The 20878-nt window shown below is 33.5% G+C and overlaps 1 protein-coding gene across 1 annotated transcript; it reads right to left on the reverse strand.

The window, feature by feature from the left end:
- Positions 1 to 1466: 1466 nt before the first annotated feature.
- LOC131770215 (transmembrane protein 145) lies at positions 1467 to 19299 on the reverse strand. The gene is made up of 18 exons (XM_059085928.2): positions 19172 to 19299; positions 18971 to 19045; positions 18742 to 18813; positions 12322 to 12448; positions 11164 to 11234; positions 10744 to 10822; positions 10247 to 10318; positions 9554 to 9622; positions 9018 to 9098; positions 8615 to 8693; positions 7604 to 7697; positions 6713 to 6787; positions 6146 to 6243; positions 5417 to 5476; positions 5041 to 5101; positions 4524 to 4583; positions 3365 to 3526; positions 1467 to 2502 (listed from the first exon to the last, which is right to left on the reverse strand). The coding sequence occupies exons 1-18, from the start codon at positions 19295 to 19297 to the stop codon at positions 2386 to 2388; spliced, it is 1578 nt and encodes a 525-aa protein (XP_058941911.2). The 5' UTR covers positions 19298 to 19299; the 3' UTR covers positions 1467 to 2385.
- Between the last annotated feature and the right edge of the window lie 1579 nt (positions 19300 to 20878).

Genomic DNA, 20878 nt, shown 5'->3' on the forward strand with positions numbered 1-20878 from the left:
AATTGGAATACAGAAAAACTTGCAATACATTGCACCTAAATAAATTAATTGCTGTTTCCTAATCATCAATTGACCTAAATGAATACTGTCAGAATTAAATGTTTACTGTTTTGTACAGCATGATTGGTTTAATTTTGTTGAACTCTTTAACTCCAATGAGTTACCAAAGACAGATTTCATCCCAAACAATTATCCATATAATTTCAAGCAGACAGTGATGAGAATAAAGAGAAATATAAATTATGGGGGATTACCAGTTGATCCAGTAACAAATTCTTAGAACTAAAATCATAAAGAATTGTACAGCAGTCAGTAAGGAGAAATTACCAATGAGATCTTGGAAGGTGAAAGGGTTAAGTAACCCAGGTAAAAGTGGTGGCAATGGAATAACACTCGTTTGTGAGTTTGGTTTCCTTTGCATGATCATGTATCTACCAAATTTCAAGAGTTTGCAAAGTAGATTGTCAAAAATTCCCAACCCCAAAGGATTTAATCTAGAAAGTAACACAGGGCAGTCTTCCATGCAAGTAAAAAGAATTAGGAAATTAATGAAGAATTGGAATTCTCTCTTTCTATCAGAACTTATCTTTGAATTTTGTGTCTGGACAGCAACAATTTACATCAACAGCTGAAAATTAAATTTTGTTTTATATATTATCATTTGAGCAATTAGTGTTTTTGGAGTCAATGTTGCTGGAAAAGTACAATAATTACATACCTTACACATGCTGCACTTGATGAGTGTAAGAACAAGTTAGTAAATAAACTAGTGAATTTATCGGGATTCAGCTGGAACTCCTATCTACAGTGTGGAATAAAAAAATTAGTTTTATTATAAAAGCCAAACTTTAAGTTACTTTACTATGTACACAAAATGTGGAAATTGTTCACCTAGTTAACTTCCAAGAAGTTAAACTATTACATGCTAAGTGAATTCTCTTGTTGTCTGCTATTTAAATTACGTTAACTTGCAAAGCAATTCACAATAATTAAGAGGAACAATTATTATAACATTTTGTAATGCCCTATAAACATTTTTAAACACAACAAGAAATTTTGAAATTGATGCATATCAATGCAAAATTGAATAGTTCTTCTTGTGTCTACCACACAGTCAGGTGAAATATTGTTTTTTTGCACTTGCACTTGGCTAGTTCAAAAAGTGATAAACCAGTGCCTATTCACCTCTGAGCACCCGAAGAAACAAGATAACATATCAAGAGTTTAATTTTTAACCCTTGTATAATGACAGAAATAAACAAATGATTTTGTTCTGTATGGCATGTACTAAAACAATTATTCACCTCAGTGTTGATGAAAGCCCTAGATATATACCTTGCTGCCTTGCAGCTTGGTGAATATCAACTACAATTCACCTTCACTTTGGTGAATTAGTTTTTAAAGTAAAAATTCAAGAACTTCCCTCATAAATTATAGCCTACAGTCCAGCTGGGATACATTTTGTGGCTATGTACCACATATTCCTCTCTCCTTCCTTTTGACAGTCACTCACTTCCTTGGTACAAATTTCTTTCTCTACCCAGCCTTCTGCTACCATCATAATAGCTATAATTTTCACCAAGAAAATACTGAGCACTCCCTTGCCAAAATTATGCTTGCTCTGCAGGCTAACTATCATGGTGAGGTTAGACTTGAATACCATTTTGCATGCTTTATATTTACTTATTACCATATTGCAACTGTGGAAGTCTGCAAAGTTTTACTCTTTGCTTTAAATTTAGCCATCACAACATTTTGAAAAGTAAATGAATGTTACTTTATGACTACCAGGAAAACATGAAAATTGTATGTAGTAATTTATGAACTATGAAATAATTGCGACAAGTGACAATGTGGAATTCAGATTGATTAAAATACAATTTATCCCCTACCATTGAACAGGTTTGAGTACTAGAGGACTTTAAAATCAATGGAAAACCAGTTTTAACTTCTGGAAGGGCCTACTTCTGCTTATTAGTGGGTTCTTTTCAAGGAAGTGTGCAAATAAAGAGTTGTAATGGTAGTTCAAAGTGTAGTGAAAATGGTTCTACATGTGGGAAAAGCCACCAAGTTGTAAGAGTACTTGCCACAAAAGCTTCCACTGCAAATTTACAAAAGATTAACTAAACATAGTTTACTTGTAGGGAAAAAGATAAGCACAAAAAATAAATCATATAAACAAACAACATTTAACTTACAGACAACATTTCACTTATAAACAACAAATAACAAACCAAAACAGTTTATAAATTCTTGGCATGTGTCATGAATGACTAGGCACATGTATGAGTCTAAAACACTAAGTATGAATATTAGAAAGTCATAGAAAAACAATTTTATACAAGACAAATCTACAATATTCAGTCTATGATGAGCAGACACTGATCAGTTGGGGCTTGTCGTCATCATTGGTATTCCATTCATTCCACCATTTTGTGTTCCATTCATGGGTGGATAAGGATTCTGCAAACCATTCGAAGAATTTGCAGGTGGATATGGCAGCTGCAAAGTAGATACAGAGAAATGTTATATCTCTAAGTAATTAACACCGAGCATATTATATAATGCTGATACAGTATTCCAGATTTCCATCCACAGAAGAGTAACCTTTAAAAATTATAATAATTTCACAACTGGTAAAAAAGGAGCACCCAAATGGATTTTATTATTAAACAAGGGAGGAGTACTTTGGATTCTTATATTCATGACATGGTAGTCTTAGAGCCTGAAAATCACTATTTCGTAGGACATTTCTGTTCCCTAAAGCCAGCAAATGCATTGTTCTGAAGTGGAATAAAACTGCTAGAGTTAAAAGCCTTGGTGAATAAGTTTTGCTAGTTTTCTATTCAAACACTGCTAATCACTGATGCTACTCAAAAATGGAATTTTTGCTGATCTATATGTATTCTTACTGATCTAAGCCAGCTCATTTTATTTTTAGCTGAAGCTGCGATTTCAGCTATTTTGCAATAGGTTAGAGTTTTCTTTATGCTTTCCTGCAGGGCATATATGGTTAAGGAGTAGACAGCCTTGTGTATCACATTTTACAGTCAACCTGTGCTATGTTATCTGCTGAAGTAGCTATTATAGCTTGAACCTGATTAAGTCCATTGGCAAACATGCAAACCCAGCTCTGATATCTGAAAGACTGTAAACTAAAGCAACTTAAATTTTACCAATGCTGAGATGTTCTTTGATTTAGATGATGCAGTTCCAGCTAGAAAAATTGCTTATAAGCCCTAATCTTTTGCACAGTGAGTGCCAACTGCAAAGTGCAAATTGGCCACTTGGCTGGTGACAAAATTGCTGCAAAAGACCTAGTTTTCAAGCAGCAATTCCCATTAAAAGATTCTGATATTTTTACCTTGCCATTGGCCCCTCCACCAACTGAAAACATTGATGTGATGTCTGTGAAGCGACCTGGTTGCTGAGAGTAGTAAGGAGGGGGTGCAGTTGGCAGGGGAGGAGTGTAGTATGCAATTCCATTCTCTGAAGGTCTGGAGGGAGCAGCTTCTTGAATGCCAATCTAGAAAATAATTTCATTTTTTGAATAAGTGATGTAGCACCATAATTTTGTCTTTTTCAAAGCATGAAATAGTTATTCTAAGGAAGATAACAAGTTTTCTAAACAAATTTAACAATTCACTGTTAACAATATATGTACCAGTACACTTATACCTGAACAGATAGACAGAGTGTCTGAAAAATCATGAATGATTAGATAGACAGAGTGTCTGAAAAATCATGAATGATTAGTTAGACAGCAATATCTTCATTTATAACTGATGAGATTCAAGGCTAGAAGCTAATGGAGTTGTGTCCATTTATTTCAAGATTTAAAATGCCATAAAGAAACACTTTGCAAACTAATACATCCAAGAATTCATTACATTATTCCAAAATTATATCTACAAAGAAATAGCCTGCAGTAAACAAAGTCATGCTCATAAAATTTTACTAACAATAACATGCAGAGTAATGATAACTCTATCAATTGTACACTTTTAAAAGTCTCCCTTTTTGGAATGGCACATTGCCATTTAGGCTGCAAATACAAATGCTAATGAATAAAATGCTGTGTGCTTAAGTAATTCTAGAAGAATATAGAAAATAAGCTGACAAAAATAAAAAGTGAAACCTTACTGGAACTGAATTATACTTGAACCAACTTTATCAAATATGTGTATGTAATACAAATGTGTAGTCAGTATGCCCATGGGCAAGAGTTGGAGTCTTTTTGTGTAGTTCAATGGTAGAATCAAGCAGAAATTAAGTACCACATACTGGTAAACCCACAAACCCACACAGGCCTTGGTTGTTTGAAGGTTAGATTATGCTATCCACTGGATAAATCTCTATCCAGTGGATAGTGCAATACATTTTGTTAGCACTTATCCACTGGATAGCGATTTACCTGTGGGATAGCATTATCTGCCCTTTGAACAACTGGGGCCGGGAGTGCTAGCTTCATGGTATCTTCCAAAGTGACTCAATTAATTACATCAGTAACAAGCCAGTCTTACCTGATTGGTTCTTAGGTGAAATGGGAAATTGGAATTTGCTGCATTAGGTCTGGTAATGACCTGTGAACATGAAAATGTAGTTTAAGAGGGAGCATGTAGAAGTAATATCTTCCTCTTTAAACCCTTTAGGATAACAACTAACTAATTTTTTCCTTACAATGTAACCCCTGAAGCACACATCAAGGTCACAACAATAAAAGAATTGATCACCATCTAAAGAAGCTCTTAATTATTAAAAAAAATGCTCCTTGTCAGCACCTTAGGAAATGTATAGAGAACAGTAAGGAGAACATGGTAGGGTGTAAAAGATTCAACAAATTGTGGGCAACAGCCTTTGGCTGGAATGTTTATCTGAACCAAAAAAATAAATCCTTAATATTTGGGAAAACTTAATTAGCTTTATACTTTTACTTTATTTAATTTTTAATCAGTTATCTGAGATATTTCAAACACTGTTCATATATAGAAATTAACAGGTATCTAGGACCATTCAAAACAGTTTGGACTGATTCCTTACCAAGAAAACACCATGTGCCAGAATAGAGATGCACCAATCAATTCCGTTAACAATTTGAGCTCTGAATAAAAAAATAGTACCATGAAACCTCATCACCAAGTAAATAGCAAACTCAAACAAGAAGAAAAAAGACATTTTTTTTCACTGCAAGGACACTTTTACATTTTTTCAGTTATTGACCAATGCTTTACATTTTACCTCTCATATGAAAAAAAGAGAATCCATTACACACACAACTACTGGTACATCTATCTCAATAAGGATTAGTTTTTTAATACCAGTAAGTTTAAATTATGATTGAGATCTAAGAGTCATTCAGAAATATGTAAGAAGACAAAGGAGATGATAGTGATATGATCCAACACTGTCTCCTCACCTTTCCCATTTTTGTATTCTATACGCTGAAATAACAACCATGATTGGCCCAGCAAGGAACCTGAGAGAGATGAATTTTTTAATGGATGAAGAAACAAATTTTATTCTGAAAGGGGAAGAAGGATTTAAAAGCAGGTGCAAGTGGTGGAAGCTTGTATAAAATGCAAGGCAAGCTAATTTTGTAATATCAACTGAGTTGACAACATAAATTTGCCACCAGAAAGATTTTAAAACCTGATGTTTTGAGCATTAGCCTTCATCACTGGCCCTGACTGAGGACTAATGCTCAAAATGTCAGCTTTTAAAATCTTTACAATGGCAAACTCAGTTAATGATACCAAATTACCTTGTTATACTCCCCCACCAACACAGCAGCACGGTTTCTTAAGAAACTTACCCTCTTTATTAACATATAGGGCAGATGGGACATGCTGCCTATTAGTAAGAAGATCTGATTCAATTTGCATGATATTAAGGGGTGCTACAACAACCATGCTCCTACTTTTATCACATTAGGTAGGCCCATGTCAGATTTCAAATGACCCAAACTTAACATGAGACCTACTACCACAATTATTGTTTTTTTGTTGTAGTTGTTGTTATAACAAACAAGCAAACAATAATAATAATAAAAAACAAGTAAAAGAACAAAGGAGAACAAAATTACTCAATCTCAAAATACATCAGAGGATATGCATCTCTTGGTCATTGAACACTCTATCCAACTTACCATCCTGTGTAGATTATCCAGAATGGGTAATAAAAATTGCTTTTGTTTGGATAGTGCTTCAGTGTAAAGAAAGTCCCATAACAGAACCACAACCAAGCCTGAAAGTTATTAGTAATAATCAGCTTCATCACAATAAACAAACCAGGAAAGTTTAACATAAGCACCCAGTAACAGTTACAATAAGGTTAACAACTTAAGCTGTATGAAAGTCATCAATATCTCAGTTTCTGAGAATCCTTGGAAATAAATTTAAAATTTAAACCTTAATTTTATAATTCACAACTTAAGTTTGTTTCTCATTTCATTGATTATTTATACCAATTATCTCTCCTGGACTGATAATCATGCCAGATTCTTGACCCTATTAATTACTAGTAATTTCTTTTATGCATATTAAATGCAAGCAAGTGCATATTAATTTCAATCAATTGCCATGATCTAGAGGAAATTGCACTAAACCTAACCCAAAAGTTCTCTCTCCAAACATTACATGAATTATATGTTAATGAGGAGTAAGAATTGGTTCTTTGAGGCTAGCCTGTAACAAAGTGTAACACATATACTTACTATGACTCTCAGAACACAGATTCCAATACCAGCAGGGCTCTCATAGATGTAAAGGACCTTGCCAGGATCAAACACCTTAAATTCCAACACAAATTTATTATTAAAATTATTTTTTTATCTAATTGTAACCTTACAAGTATTTCATCAAATCTTTCATTGATCATTTCTCACCCTGTGCAAAGATATTGAGCTGTAATATGAAGCTGAAATCAAAATCTCTCTTTCTTAACTCTTTAACCCCTAACAGTGATTAGCACCTAATTTCTCCTATCAATATCATCCTCGAACCACACATTTAGGTAATGAGAATAAAGGAAATGATTATAAAACAAATTCTCCTTATCAGCACCTTAGGAAATGTATAGACAGTATAGATTATGCATATTGATGTTAGGGTGTAAGGGCTTAAGAATGATGCATTCTATTTCTCTTCTAGAAGGGTTGGTGGTGGGGTGGGTTGGGTGAGATGAGCAATCCCCTAGGGAAATTGATAAAGGGGAACTACATTTGTAAATATTTCAGCTCCGTCAGACATCAAATCTCTCCTGCCAAATCCATGCAACATCTTTCTCTAATGATCTCGAGTGTGTAACAACAACTTCATGAACACTCTTCCTTTTTGCAATACAGGCTCATGTCTATTGAGCTTTGGTTCCTCCCACTCCCCATAGGAAAGTTTTAGCAGGGAAAATAACAAATAATGGTACTTCTGATACTAGAATACAGCTGTGATAAGTATTGGACTTTTATGCAATTCTAGCTTGCACTTTGATACTTTTTTTTTATCACAACTGTTACCTGTACCATTTGATAGACCACTGGGTACTTTTAGGTCCTAAAAGCAGAATTTAGAGGGACATGTTGCCACTTATTTCATCATATTCCACTTACAGCAACTTCATAGAAGAAAAGGATGGCAAAACACACTGTGTACACTGTGCCAAAGATACTGAGCTTGATCTGACCAGAAGAACTGATACGTCCTCTGCAAACAAATGATTCAGTCCAGTGAGGTCAGTTACATTCTCTTTCTAAGAAAGATGTCTGCCAACTCATGTATCTATGATACAATGCAAATCTCCCGGTCTCCCTTACAGTTTGCTTAATCTCTCACATTAAAGTAAATTTAAATTTCATGTTAGATAGGGAAACCAAGTAAGTCTTGTCACCTTTTCAATGCTTTCATAAGGATCTGGCACCTACTGGAGCTCTGGGAGGTATTATGTTGTGAAATGCCAGGTATACTTTGGAAGCTTAAAACCTAAAACACTTGAAATTCTTCTAGAGTTTCTTCAGTTCTTTTTCCTTTGCAGAAAAGTTTTGATAAAAATTATTGATACTGTCTTATCATATATTCCAGCATACATTTCAAACATTTCCGGCAAAAAAAAAGTTGTTGAGTTTTCAAGAACATACTGACCCAACATTTCTATAACCAATAACCATATGTCCTCTCAGAGGACTTTTTGTGTGAAACTCAGGAAGCAGTTTGCATGTAAGCAAATGTAAGATTTATTTAGAGTTAAAATGATTAGTTATACAACTGTTACAAAGGAGACAAATGTGAAATGATCATCTATGGAGGTTTAACACAGCAAACTTCATCTGAAGCCAGTTTATTCTGAATAGAAGGAATGGAATAAAAAGAGGGAAATTGTATTTCATGTTATTATCTGGGGGGTGATTTACCAAGGCAGCCACCTTCTTCCAATATTGTTGAAAGCACTGCCTTTTCGTCCATTTTAATTTCAAGGGTGGTTGTCACTATCAACAAGGCTATCTGAAAATTTACCTATTCTAAGTGACTAAATTGGTTGCCAAATGGTCACCTGACAGCAATTTAAATTTAGGTTACTCAATTTGACACCAACTTTTTTTAAGGTAAATGTACTTCAGCAATACCTTGTCACTGTCCATCCTTTGGCCATCAAAATAAGCATTATTAGGAATACAACATGAGAAGTGAAATGAAAGGCACGCCCTGTGATTAAAAAAAAAAGTATATGTAAATATCTCATCAAATCAATATGTCAAAAATTTTTAATCCTCAGTAAATCTAATCCAGCACTGCCCATTTTAGATTCCTTTTTCCTAGTCAAGATGAAAGTGTTGCAGCATAGTTATTCTAGGGTTTGAATAAAGTAGAAGAGGATCATATTGCCTGCATATATCAAGTACTCAAACAGTTGTTTTGTTAATTAACATTTACAGTTTGAGCAAATTTACCAACATTTTCAAGGATTCTCTCTTCTTTGAATTACACCAAGCAAATGTTCAAATGTTTCCACAAACACAACTTACTTACCTACTACTGAAATTCCATATTTTTCAATTCCTTTTTTTCCATACTCAATGTAATATATTAGGTAGAATATCAAGCTAAGCACTGTACATAAGAAAATAAGAAATTTAAGTCAGTTAAATTATAAATTCTAATCAACTTATGTATACTACTAAATTGTGGAATACATGAACCATCTCCACTTTCAAAATGTGTTAGCATCCATCCTATGGTTGCCCACTTTCAAAATGTGTTAGCATCCATCCTAAGGTTGCCCACTCTCAAAATGTGTTTGCATTCATCCTAAGGTTGTGTCATGTTATGTCACTGCTCTGGTGTTTTTCCTTTTTTTTTTTTTTTAATAATTACCAGCCTATTGCTAATAGAGCAAACTTTTTGAAAATTTGTGTCATTGAAGACCTCCCATGATGAAACACAACCTTGAATATACATTTAAATTATAGATTCTCTTGAGAATTACTGATTGGTGAGAAGAGAGTTAACTATTAATAAAAGTCAATGACAATGTTTTTTAAGTCAACTTACAAAACTTTAATTACCTTCAAATGTCAGGGAACACAAATATAATTTGTATGAGAAGTGAAATAATCTTCGAGAAGTTAGTTGACCTGCAGTACAAAAGAATTATTACCAATTGCAATTACATCATTTCTGTCATTGTTATCATTAAGTCATAATATCTTTTATATCCAGTATAATCCACAACTGCACTGGTTTTGCTTTCCTATAATTTGTGATTGCCCCTGAAAACTTGCCCAAATCAGATATACTAAAGTTCACAGGGCACCCAGGTAGACAATCAGACATGGTTTGATGCTACTCTGGTTTAAAGATTTAATGAATGTAACCAAGAAGTTACAATTCAAAGAGCCAACGTTTCGACACTCCTGTACCACAACAGGTTCTTTTATATGCTCACTAATTAGCTACCCTTTTCTCTGACGAGGTGTAAATAGATGTCAGGTAGTAAGCTGCCATCATCACAATTTAAGGGAGTGAGGTCAGCATTGATAATAATAAAAAAAAAGACGAGAAAGCTCCCCAAAGCCATGCCAATTAAATGCAATACAAGAGTTCTTTAGAACAAAAAAGGAAAATATAACCAGTATATAACCATCAGTAACAGAAATATTTCATAATATAAATCTCACACATACTTGAAAGTAATGATTTGAGGTACTGATTACATGGTCAAAAAAGAGTAAACTAATAAGTTAATTAAAGTTTCTTACATGCTATATAGATGCCAAGAAACCACAAACTGGTAAATATAATAAAAAATGCTATGTCCATTGGAAGAATGACTGGAAAAGAAATGGAAAGGAAACAATTTAAAAATGTTAAACTGTCAATAAGTTGGTTACCATGCAAAATACTTAATATAATTACTAATTGTTACTGTAAGTGATCATTAATATCTGTTGTTTGATTCCTTTAGTCTAATAAAAAATTATCAATTTTAATTGTAACATAGTGCATGCACAAGGCCTACCTACAACTTGTGTCTGTACACTATGTTAAAACAAAATTGGTTCATGCTTTAGCTGTGTGAATATTGAGTTATGGATACACTTGGGAAGTTTGGAGCACTCAAGAGGCTTCTCCTGTGTTTGTGCAACCATAACTTGACATATATATGCATGCTAAGCATGGACCAATTTTCATAATTTAATTGATAAATTTTTAACATGGAAATTATTGAATGATTGTCTATTGTACATGTACATACATCTTTCGTCTGCAGAGAAATGCTTTTTCCAAAACGTATCTCCATTTGTCATTTCTAATCTGTACTTCAACAGCAGTCCCTAAAAAGAAGTCAAAATTTAATCAGTCTCATGACTTTAAGATCATCAAAGTTTTGATGAAAAAGTTATCTTTTAGAATTCAGTTACAATAGGTCCCAGTTAACTCAAACTCCCAAGGGCAACAAAATTCTCCATTTCACAAGGACAATCATTTTTATTTTAAATTACAACAATTCTACATTCCAATCAAAACAACAAAATACTGTGCACTGTGACTCCTCTTAAAGCAATACAATGTGTACCTATTTGTATCTCTAAAAGCACAAAACATCATCCACAAAGCTATATTTTGAAAGCCTGTAAAGAGGCTTTGATAAATGCAAACGATAAAAAATGCCTACCTTAGTAGACTTGCAGTTGCTTACAGCTAAATACCACCATCTCTCACGAGAAGATACAAAACGCCTATCTCCTGCAATAAAAAAGTTTAAAAAGTGATATGTAGAGTGTTCTTAAAAATCCAAACCAGTCTTAAATAGCCAAGTTGCAGTTGGTTTATGGATTTGGTCACTTATAATAATGAACTGGCACATATTCACAAGGGACTTTTTTCAATTTTGTGGTTTTTGGTATGAAAAGAAACTGACCCAATACATGCTCTAGTTAATCCACATTTTGCTAGTTTAATCCTTTTTACACCCTAACATCAGTATGTATTTTCTCCATGCTCTTCTCTATACATTCCCTAAGGAACTGACAAGAAGAATTTCTTTAGAAATCCAGAGCTTCTTTTGTTAGTGGTGATGTGGTCATTTCCTTTATTCTTGTGACCTTTATGTGTAATACAGCAGTGATAATGTGAGGAGAAATTAAATGCTAGTCACTCTTAGAGGTTTAAAAAGTCAAGTAGGAAATTTTCATCATCGTTAGAACTGATCCAAGTGGTGTTACCAAGTATTTCGTGTTTTTTCCTAAGAACTGTTTTTGTTTAGATCTACAACAAAAACTGTTGATACACTGCCACTGATATCACAATACTTTGGAATACCTCACCAATTTTATCCCTGAGACCAATCCTTTAACCCACCCTTCCTTTTAACCCTTTACACCCAAATAACGGCATGCATATTCTCCATAGTGTTCTCTACACATCTCCTGAGGTGCTGGCAAGGAGAATTTGTTTAACAATCAAAAACAATGTATCACTGTGTTTGCTATGAAAATCTAACAGTGAATAGGGCAAAGGAGGTGTTGCAGTGAAATGTAGTTCTTCTGAAACTCCACCACCACTCAAAGTGGTAAATGCAGATTTGATAAGTAAACTAATGTTGTTGCATATCCCTTTACACCCTAACATCAGTATGTGTATTCTCTTTACTTTCTCTGTGTATTTCTAAAGGTTATGAAAGAGAGAATTTGTTTAACAATCAAGAGCTTCTTTAGTTGCTGATAATTTGCCTTAGTCTCATGACCTTGATGTTTTTTTGTCAGGAGAAATTAGATGCCAGGCCCTTTTAGGAGTTAAAGAGATATCATAGCTTTCACTGTGTTATTCTTACCAGTGCACTCTAAGTAAGATTCATTATCCAAATCTCTCTTTTTACATCCAGACCACACATAACTGGTCGTAAGGTTTATAACTTGGTTATTCCCTCTGTACACCTTGTCTTCTTTATCTAAACAAGACTGTTGAACAAACATTTATTGTCAGTGATGAGCAAAATTTAATTATTTTTTCATATCTCCCTAAAACTTTCTTAAAGATTGAAACACCCAAAGGTCAAAAAGCCTGGAATCCATACCATAACTCATAAAATAAATAAATCTGAGATATGGCTGAAAATAAGTACATGCAAAGTTATATTTAGGCACAATTAAAAGTTTACATTGGCCTTATTCAAAGTGATTCAAGCATAATCTGGGAAAAGGAAGTTTAATAAAAATTTCACAATTTACCCCACCACCCAAAAAATGCTGAAGATTCATATGATAACAATAATCTAATAATAATAATAATAATAATAACAATAATATCAATAATACATCAATTATTTAATAATTGTGAAAATTATTGAGCTCAAGTCCACAGGCCTAAGACAAGGTTAAAATGCTTAACTAACTACAAATAATAACTTTTGAGGATCAAAACACTCTCTACTATGTTACTCACAGGTTAATACCAGTAATAATGTCAAAAGCCCTCAAAATTAAAGACCTACCAATCTTGTTAAAGGCAGTGGACTGAAGTTAAATGGTAAATACTAACTTATTGAATTAATTTGTTACTTGATGTCTGGAGTAATTGTTGTTGCATATCAAAATGCATTAAACACAGAAAGAACTGCTGTGTCACATTTTTATGCCTAATTAATTTGTGGAAAGAGAGGAAAAAGTTCCTAAATTAACCAAGCTGACATGGATTTCAGAAAGGCATCAAAAGTTATATTAAGTGTTGATATTCATTGTGGTGTTATAGGTGAATGAAATCTCACAATGTAAGAGCCAGGCTAATCAATCATGTATTGCTTGCAAGGTTTTGACTGCTATACTGCTTGTCTTTCATCAGGGAACAAGCTGGAATATTTATGTTTTGCTATTTTAGCACCTTTGTTTGACATTATTACTGGGTTATGGCCTGCTGTCATTGGTGCATTTGGGTCCTCATTACTATTCTGAGTATAAGATCCTGTTCCCTCAAAGGAGCACTTTGTGACTTATTGACTGTTATGGTTCAAAAGTTATTGTCTCAGACATGTAGATCTATTCCATATTCTTAATTTTCTGGTTCTGGGAAAAGAGTAAATTCCTGAATACTAGTATCCAAAAAGTAGTAAATCTAAGCCACTATTTTCCCATCCCTTAATATATGATATGTAAAAACTCCAAAACAGTTCAGCAAAAAAACACCTGTTTCCTAATTGCTGATAGCACAGAGCACTGCATTTACAAAACAATACTGTTTGGCAGGTTGTAAATATTGGTTTCACACATGAAATAAATAAGTAGATGACAGAGGTTCCTCATTTAACTGAACTAAGACTTTACCTTTTTTAAAATTAAATCCATTTCAATTTAAGATAGGTTTGTTTTTAAATATATTTTTCATGAGCAAGCTTGCAATTTAATTGATTCTAATGAACTTGAAGACCTAACACCTTGGTTGAAAGGTTGTAGTCATGGGTTTGAATTTACATAATTCAATTTAACAGCCACAAGTGAAAATCTCATTTAGGTATATAACTTTGTACTTTTTTCAAAGAACTGACAGAATCCCACATAACTTAAGGGAAAAAAGGAAAGTTATTTTTAATACCCTAAATTTTCCAAAAAATGTCTTTCATTGTATTCTAATATTTTTTAAGTCAGAGGAGTCTCTATTTGAATGCCTTGCAATGAAGGTTGCTTTTCATTAATCAACAACTGCTGAAATTTGTCAACAGTCTTGAGAAAAGAAAAATAAATTAAAATTGTGTTCCACAGCCTAAAAGCTTTCCTATCAATTGCACTTTTTGCAAAAGGAGGTCACTGAATGATAATTGAGGATTTTAATAAAAAACAAAATTACTCTTAGCTATGATACTTCAAGATTTATTAAAATACAGAGAACTATCTTAAATTTCCAATTTCAAAGCTATTAGAAAGATAGCAATTACCACATGCTGTTTATTACCCTAATTACATATACAAACTTTTGTACTAGAAGCTCAACTTTATTCTAGGTCTCAATGTTTCTAGAATGAAACAAATTGGGCTAATACTTTTAAATCAAGTTCAAGCATGTCCCTTTTCAAGTACCAGTAATAATGTCAAAAGCCCTCAAAATTAAAGACCTACCAATCTTGTTAAAGGCAGTGGACTGAAGTTAAATGGTAAATACTAACTTATTGAATTAATTTGTTACTTGATGTCTGGAGTAATTGTTGTTGCATATCAAAATGCATTAAACACAGAAAGAACTGCTGTGTCACATTTTTATGCCTAATTAATTTGTGGAAAGAGAGGAAAAAGTTCCTAAATTAACCAAGCTGACATGGATTTCAGAAAGGCATCAAAAGTTATATTAAGTGTTGATATTCATTGTGGTGTTATAGGTGAATGAAATCTCACAATGTAAGAGCCAGGCTAATCAATCATGTATTGCTTGCAAGGTTTTGACTGCTATACTGCTTGTCTTTCATCAGGGAACAAGCTGGAATATTTATGTTTTGCTATTTTAGCACCTTTGTTTGACATTATTACTGGGTTATGGCCTGCTGTCATTGGTGCATTTGGGTCCTCATTACTATTCTGAGTATAAGATCCTGTTCCCTCAAAGGAGCACTTTGTGACTTATTGACTGTTATGGTTCAAAAGTTATTGTCTCAGACATGTAGATCTATTCCATATTCTTAATTTTCTGGTTCTGGGAAAAGAGTAAATTCCTGAATACTAGTATCCAAAAAGTAGTAAATCTAAGCCACTATTTTCCCATCCCTTAATATATGATATGTAAAAACTCCAAAACAGTTCAGCAAAAAAACACCTGTTTCCTAATTGCTGATAGCACAGAGCACTGCATTTACAAAACAATACTGTTTGGCAGGTTGTAAATATTGGTTTCACACATGAAATAAATAAGTAGATGACAGAGGTTCCTCATTTAACTGAACTAAGACTTTACCTTTTTTAAAATTAAATCCATTTCAATTTAAGATAGGTTTGTTTTTAAATATATTTTTCATGAGCAAGCTTGCAATTTAATTGATTCTAATGAACTTGAAGACCTAACACCTTGGTTGAAAGGTTGTAGTCATGGGTTTGAATTTACATAATTCAATTTAACAGCCACAAGTGAAAATCTCATTTAGGTATATAACTTTGTACTTTTTTCAAAGAACTGACAGAATCCCACATAACTTAAGGGAAAAAAGGAAAGTTATTTTTAATACCCTAAATTTTCCAAAAAATGTCTTTCATTGTATTCTAATATTTTTTAAGTCAGAGGAGTCTCTATTTGAATGCCTTGCAATGAAGGTTGCTTTTCATTAATCAACAACTGCTGAAATTTGTCAACAGTCTTGAGAAAAGAAAAATAAATTAAAATTGTGTTCCACAGCCTAAAAGCTTTCCTATCAATTGCACTTTTTGCAAAAGGAGGTCACTGAATGATAATTGAGGATTTTAATAAAAAACAAAATTACTCTTAGCTATGATACTTCAAGATTTATTAAAATACAGAGAACTATCTTAAATTTCCAATTTCAAAGCTATTAGAAAGATAGCAATTACCACATGCTGTTTATTACCCTAATTACATATACAAACTTTTGTACTAGAAGCTCAACTTTATTCTAGGTCTCAATGTTTCTAGAATGAAACAAATTGGGCTAATACTTTTAAATCAAGTTCAAGCATGTCCCTTTTCAAGTACTGCTAAGACTTTGCATTTCTTTGGCAATTTTCATTTTTTTTGATATTTTCTATCAATATTTGTATGCAGCTCCTTCAAGACTATATTATCAAAAGATAAGCCTTGCATACTTTTGCTTACGTTTTGATTCTGTTTAATGTGGCAAGGGGAGAACATGATTACTAAACATGTTTTTTGTTTTGCTCCCAGCTTCAAAACAAGAAGAAAAAAAGGAAAATGTCAATAAGTTGAATACAATCTCTATTTCAGGCATTAAATAGAGCCCAGAAGTGCACTTAAACCATGACTGAGTATTTTGAAATATTTTTCTCCTCACCCAGCTCACTTTGTGACAACCATCCGAAGATGAAATAGACTTTTTATGATTAAATGTTGTGTCTGATCTTTAAAGTAAGGAAAAACACCTGTATGTTCAGGAGAACACAATTTCAAAACCTTTCTTCCATTTACTTAAAATACATTTACCACTCTGAACTCTGCTCTACTAATACCATTTTATGCATTGTCTGTTTAGGACCCTGCAGCTTTGAATTTTCTGATCAGTTGAAATTTTTTTTAACTTTTCAAGTTTTTGGAGAAAGAAAAGTGCAATAGAACTTTTCAACTTAATTTTTAAAAAAAAAGGCTCATCAGCATGATAGAACTTTTCCATATAATTTTGAAAAAGGTTCATCAAAAGAGTCCTTTAAGAAAAAATAAAATGAATTACAACATTGTACAACTGTCAACAGATTCTCAATATTCATGGTCAGTTGCCCTTAATTCATGAGGAGTTATTGAAATTGGTGAAAGTATGTGCCTGGAAGGTTCCTTTTGCATGAAAATGATTCAATGGCAGGGGATAAAACTGTCATTAACAGTCCAAGTTTTGAACGAAAAAAAAGAATTTTGAGGTTCCATGCATGAGACTGCAACCGGTTACCTCAAGGTTTATTAGAATTACAAGTATATTGGTCCACTAGCTCTACTCAAAATATTCATATACCAGATTGTTGTTATATCTTCAACTGCTATAAGTGACAAAGAAATAATTTCTCCCTACAATACCAAAGCAACTTCAAGCAGACAATTGATGAGAATAAAGAAAATATCAATGAGGGATTATCAGTTATCCAATACCACATTCTCAGATCTAACATCACAAGAATTGTGTAGCAGACAGTGAGTAAAATTAGTAAACAGATCTTAGGAAAAAAAAGAGTTAACATCCTTTACAAAGCTTGTAGAGGCACCTGGCATATTATTCTGAGTTTTTTTTTTGCTTTAAACCACAAATTGTCTTCCCTATGTCAGGACTCCTCTGTTTCACAGACACAAATTAAGAAAGCTACAGAATACAGTATCACATTTGTTTTTTCCAGAGGAAATGATAAGATCAAGATTCTTTTAGCAAAAAGAGAAGTGTCCTGGTCCTGGGAAAAAAAAGGATCTTGAGGTTATAAGCATGAGGCTGTAACTAATTACCTCATGGTTTATTAGATTTACAAGTACATTAGTCCACTATCTCTACTCAAAATATTTGTAAATACCAGATTATTGTTATATCTTGAACTCCTGTGAGTGACCAATACAGAATTTCTCCTTACAATACCAAAACAACATTAAGTGAACAAGTGATGAGAATAAAGAAAAATATCCATGAGAGATTATCAGTTGATCCAATACCACATTCTCAGAGTAATAAGGGTTTCCTATCATTCTGTGCAAACTGCAAACTGAGTACTTGAAAGGTCCATGAAGTTAATGCAATGTACACTAAGTGTTCTGTTGACAGAGCACCTTTAAAGGTTCCACGAAAATTTTCAGCTGTATTATACCATAAAAGTAGAAAAGAAAGTACTTTCCTGAAATTTTATTTGATCCAGTGAGTCAGCAAAGCATGTTCTTTATATTTGGCCACTTTTATTGGGCCTGTTTTCAAGATGAAAACAAACACCTGTTTATGAAACCAAACAGCCGCGATAGTGATTCTACCAATTTTGGTTGATTTTAGCAGTTTTCTTCAATGTGTATCAAAATACTTTGGCACCTAAGAGTCAATACATACAGTTTTCATTATTTTTGTTTTTGCCGCAACAACATGAAATACAGCTTTCTATTTTCGCTTCCTGTTTTGAATGAGGAAATATGGTATTGCTGTCAAATACAAAGGAAAGAAATCGTGCTTTTCACCATAAAAATACATAAGGGAACTGTCATAATTATACATGATTTGTCCTGTTGTCTATCTTATAAAGAATTGTCCTCGCAAATTCTAACATTATTAGAATCAAGGCATTCAAAATACCCTTCCAATATTCTAACTGCATGTAACGTAATAAATTTGCTGAGTAATGACCAACAAATGTAATGATCTGCGATTGACGTGAAACTAGTTGTGAAAATAATTACCTGTTTTATTACTCACTCCCGTAGATATAAAAATTACCCTTTCTCGTGACTTATAAAAACAACAAAATGAATAGATCACCAGTTTTCGACTACATACAATGAGTTAAATTTGAGAAAGGAGGAGAAATTGCGTCACTAGCTAGCGTATGTTTTCAGGTAAATACTAGAAAAAGCTTACCATTTCAGGTTTGGGGTACACTCTAGGCCACTGAGAGTCGAAGTAAAGAAAAATATTCTGTGTAGCATAAGACTGCAAGAAAAAAAACATATAAGCTGGAGCATGAACAAACAGGTCTCACTACACTCGCAATATAAGGAGAAGCAGCATGCGACTTCAAACGACAATACTTCGACGATATTTGTGGTATAACGACAACATTAAAACAATTCATCCATCGAGAACTTACCTCTGGGTATTCAAAACGATATCTAATTTCTCCAATTGAATCTTTGTAACAAAATCTCGTCAAAAAACTCCAATCCTAGAAAAATTCAAAGGAAAACGGAGCAATTAGCGAAACCCCACGATCGCTCGAACGCGCGCGTTCCAATCTTGAATTTAATTTGAGGTTCCACAATACACCAATCTTGTCATTGAGTGGACTTACTTCTTTCGTGTCTATAGTTCCTTCTACTATTTTAGGACACGTTCTTTTGACGTAGATTAACGTTATACAGAACGTTATAAGCCAAGGTCGTGGTCCCGTCGCCATCTTTTTTCTTTCCAATAACATATGCAAATTGACATGGTTGCTTTGAATTGCTCGTGACAATCTGTGTGTGAGTTGCTAGGTAACCATTTAAATGCAAACACTCACAAGGACCTTCTTCACACCAGAAACTGGGTTTTCCGCGCCAATACATTGTTTATATAAAATCAGGAATCGACCTATTCATACAACTATGACTGTAATATACAATAAAATAAATCACGAAATTTACTCTAGTTTCTCTTGTTAGTTTTACTATTTACTCATTCATTCAAGTATCGTATACGTAATTCGTTCCAGGGTAACGAACAACTACAATAGTTATTGACGCAGAAAGTTCTAAATACTTGGTTGCAGTCAAAATTGAAAATGGTGAAATTTTTTCATTTAGTTCTCGGAAAAAAATTAAAAAGAGGAAGTGAGTGCTAATATGCGTTACACCCGATGAAATATCACTTTAAAATTTTCGCGGTAATTCACGGTTTCTATTTCTCAGCGCCCCACATTTCTGTCAAGCCTGACATTTTGGATTGTCTGTTGCTTTTAAAACAGCCATGGCAAGGCATTTTGAGAAATTTGACAGACTTTGAATGAAGCTATCGCAAAAAATTTCATTTTTTTTACTTTGTCTTTCCACTCCCGTTTCTCTATTAACTTCGATCTTAGCTGGCTGACACCTGCTGACCAATTTCCCACGCCAAACCTGAAAAGTTACACTCAATACAGCGCAATTATTGCCACATTACCAAAACGATTCGCTCAGCAAAACTCATACACATATTACTGGAAGAAATAAAAGAAAAAAATCAAAGTACATTCAAAATTCACATGACATGAAGGTTTGTGTGCAACAGAAGTTCAGCCTGTGGGAAGTGAAGCTTAATGAAAAACAAGGATAAACGGCAATAAGACAAGAGAAATTCTCGTACCACCAGTGGAATAAGAACTTCTTAGAATAAAATCGGGTTCCAGAGCCTTATAACCCATCAAAAGCAAACAGTATAGCTAAAGTTTTCTGATATCCACTGGCTTATCATCTCATATCACACTACCGTGTGGCCTAGTTAAAAGCCCAATTCACGGAGTGCTTTGGAGCGCTCACCTTCTATGCATAAATTATTTTTTATTAAGGAAATATGAAGAAATTATCGTTTTCCAAAGGAAACTTTTCAGAGAAAAGAAAAACCGTTAGGGCTATTCCTTTATTGAAAAGTCACTTAAGTATTTGTTTCGTTCCACCGTTGCTATGCGTAAAAATGTTAGTCTGATCTAAAAAAGTAGCTATTTCGCTTGAAACAGGAAAACACAAGTTCTCTTTTGTGATCTACTTAACTTTTCATACTGAGGCTTCTCTCCGAATTGACTCGATTAAAAACTTCAGTTTTGCTTTCATTAACTCATTTTTTTCTGTAGCTTAATACGGGTTAGCTTCAGTTGTTTCTACGGGTAAGCGAGATACAAATCAACAAAATTAAGCCGTGTTTTCTTTTGACACTGACTGACTGACTGACCGAAGCAAAGTCTAGTTTACCGAATGAATACATGAAAACAAAGTAGAACCGCAACGTCCCCAGGTGTCAATCAATATTCTTGCACTTTTAAGAT

Source organism: Pocillopora verrucosa, chromosome 6 (genome assembly GCF_036669915.1).
Source record: "Pocillopora verrucosa isolate sample1 chromosome 6, ASM3666991v2, whole genome shotgun sequence".
Lineage (NCBI taxonomy): Eukaryota > Metazoa > Cnidaria > Anthozoa > Scleractinia > Pocilloporidae > Pocillopora > Pocillopora verrucosa.

Coding starts and splice junctions, on each gene's coding strand:
- LOC131770215 (XM_059085928.2), bottom strand. CDS start 19,297: ATGTTATTGGAAAGAAAAAAGATGGCGACGGGACCACGACCTTGGCTT. Junction 10,319..10,743: donor TTTCTCTGCAGACGAAAGAT/GTATGTACATGT, acceptor TTTCTTTTCCAG/TCATTCTTCCAATGGACATA. Junction 7,698..8,614: donor AAAGGATGGACAGTGACAAG/GTATTGCTGAAG, acceptor ATTTGTTTGCAG/AGGACGTATCAGTTCTTCTG.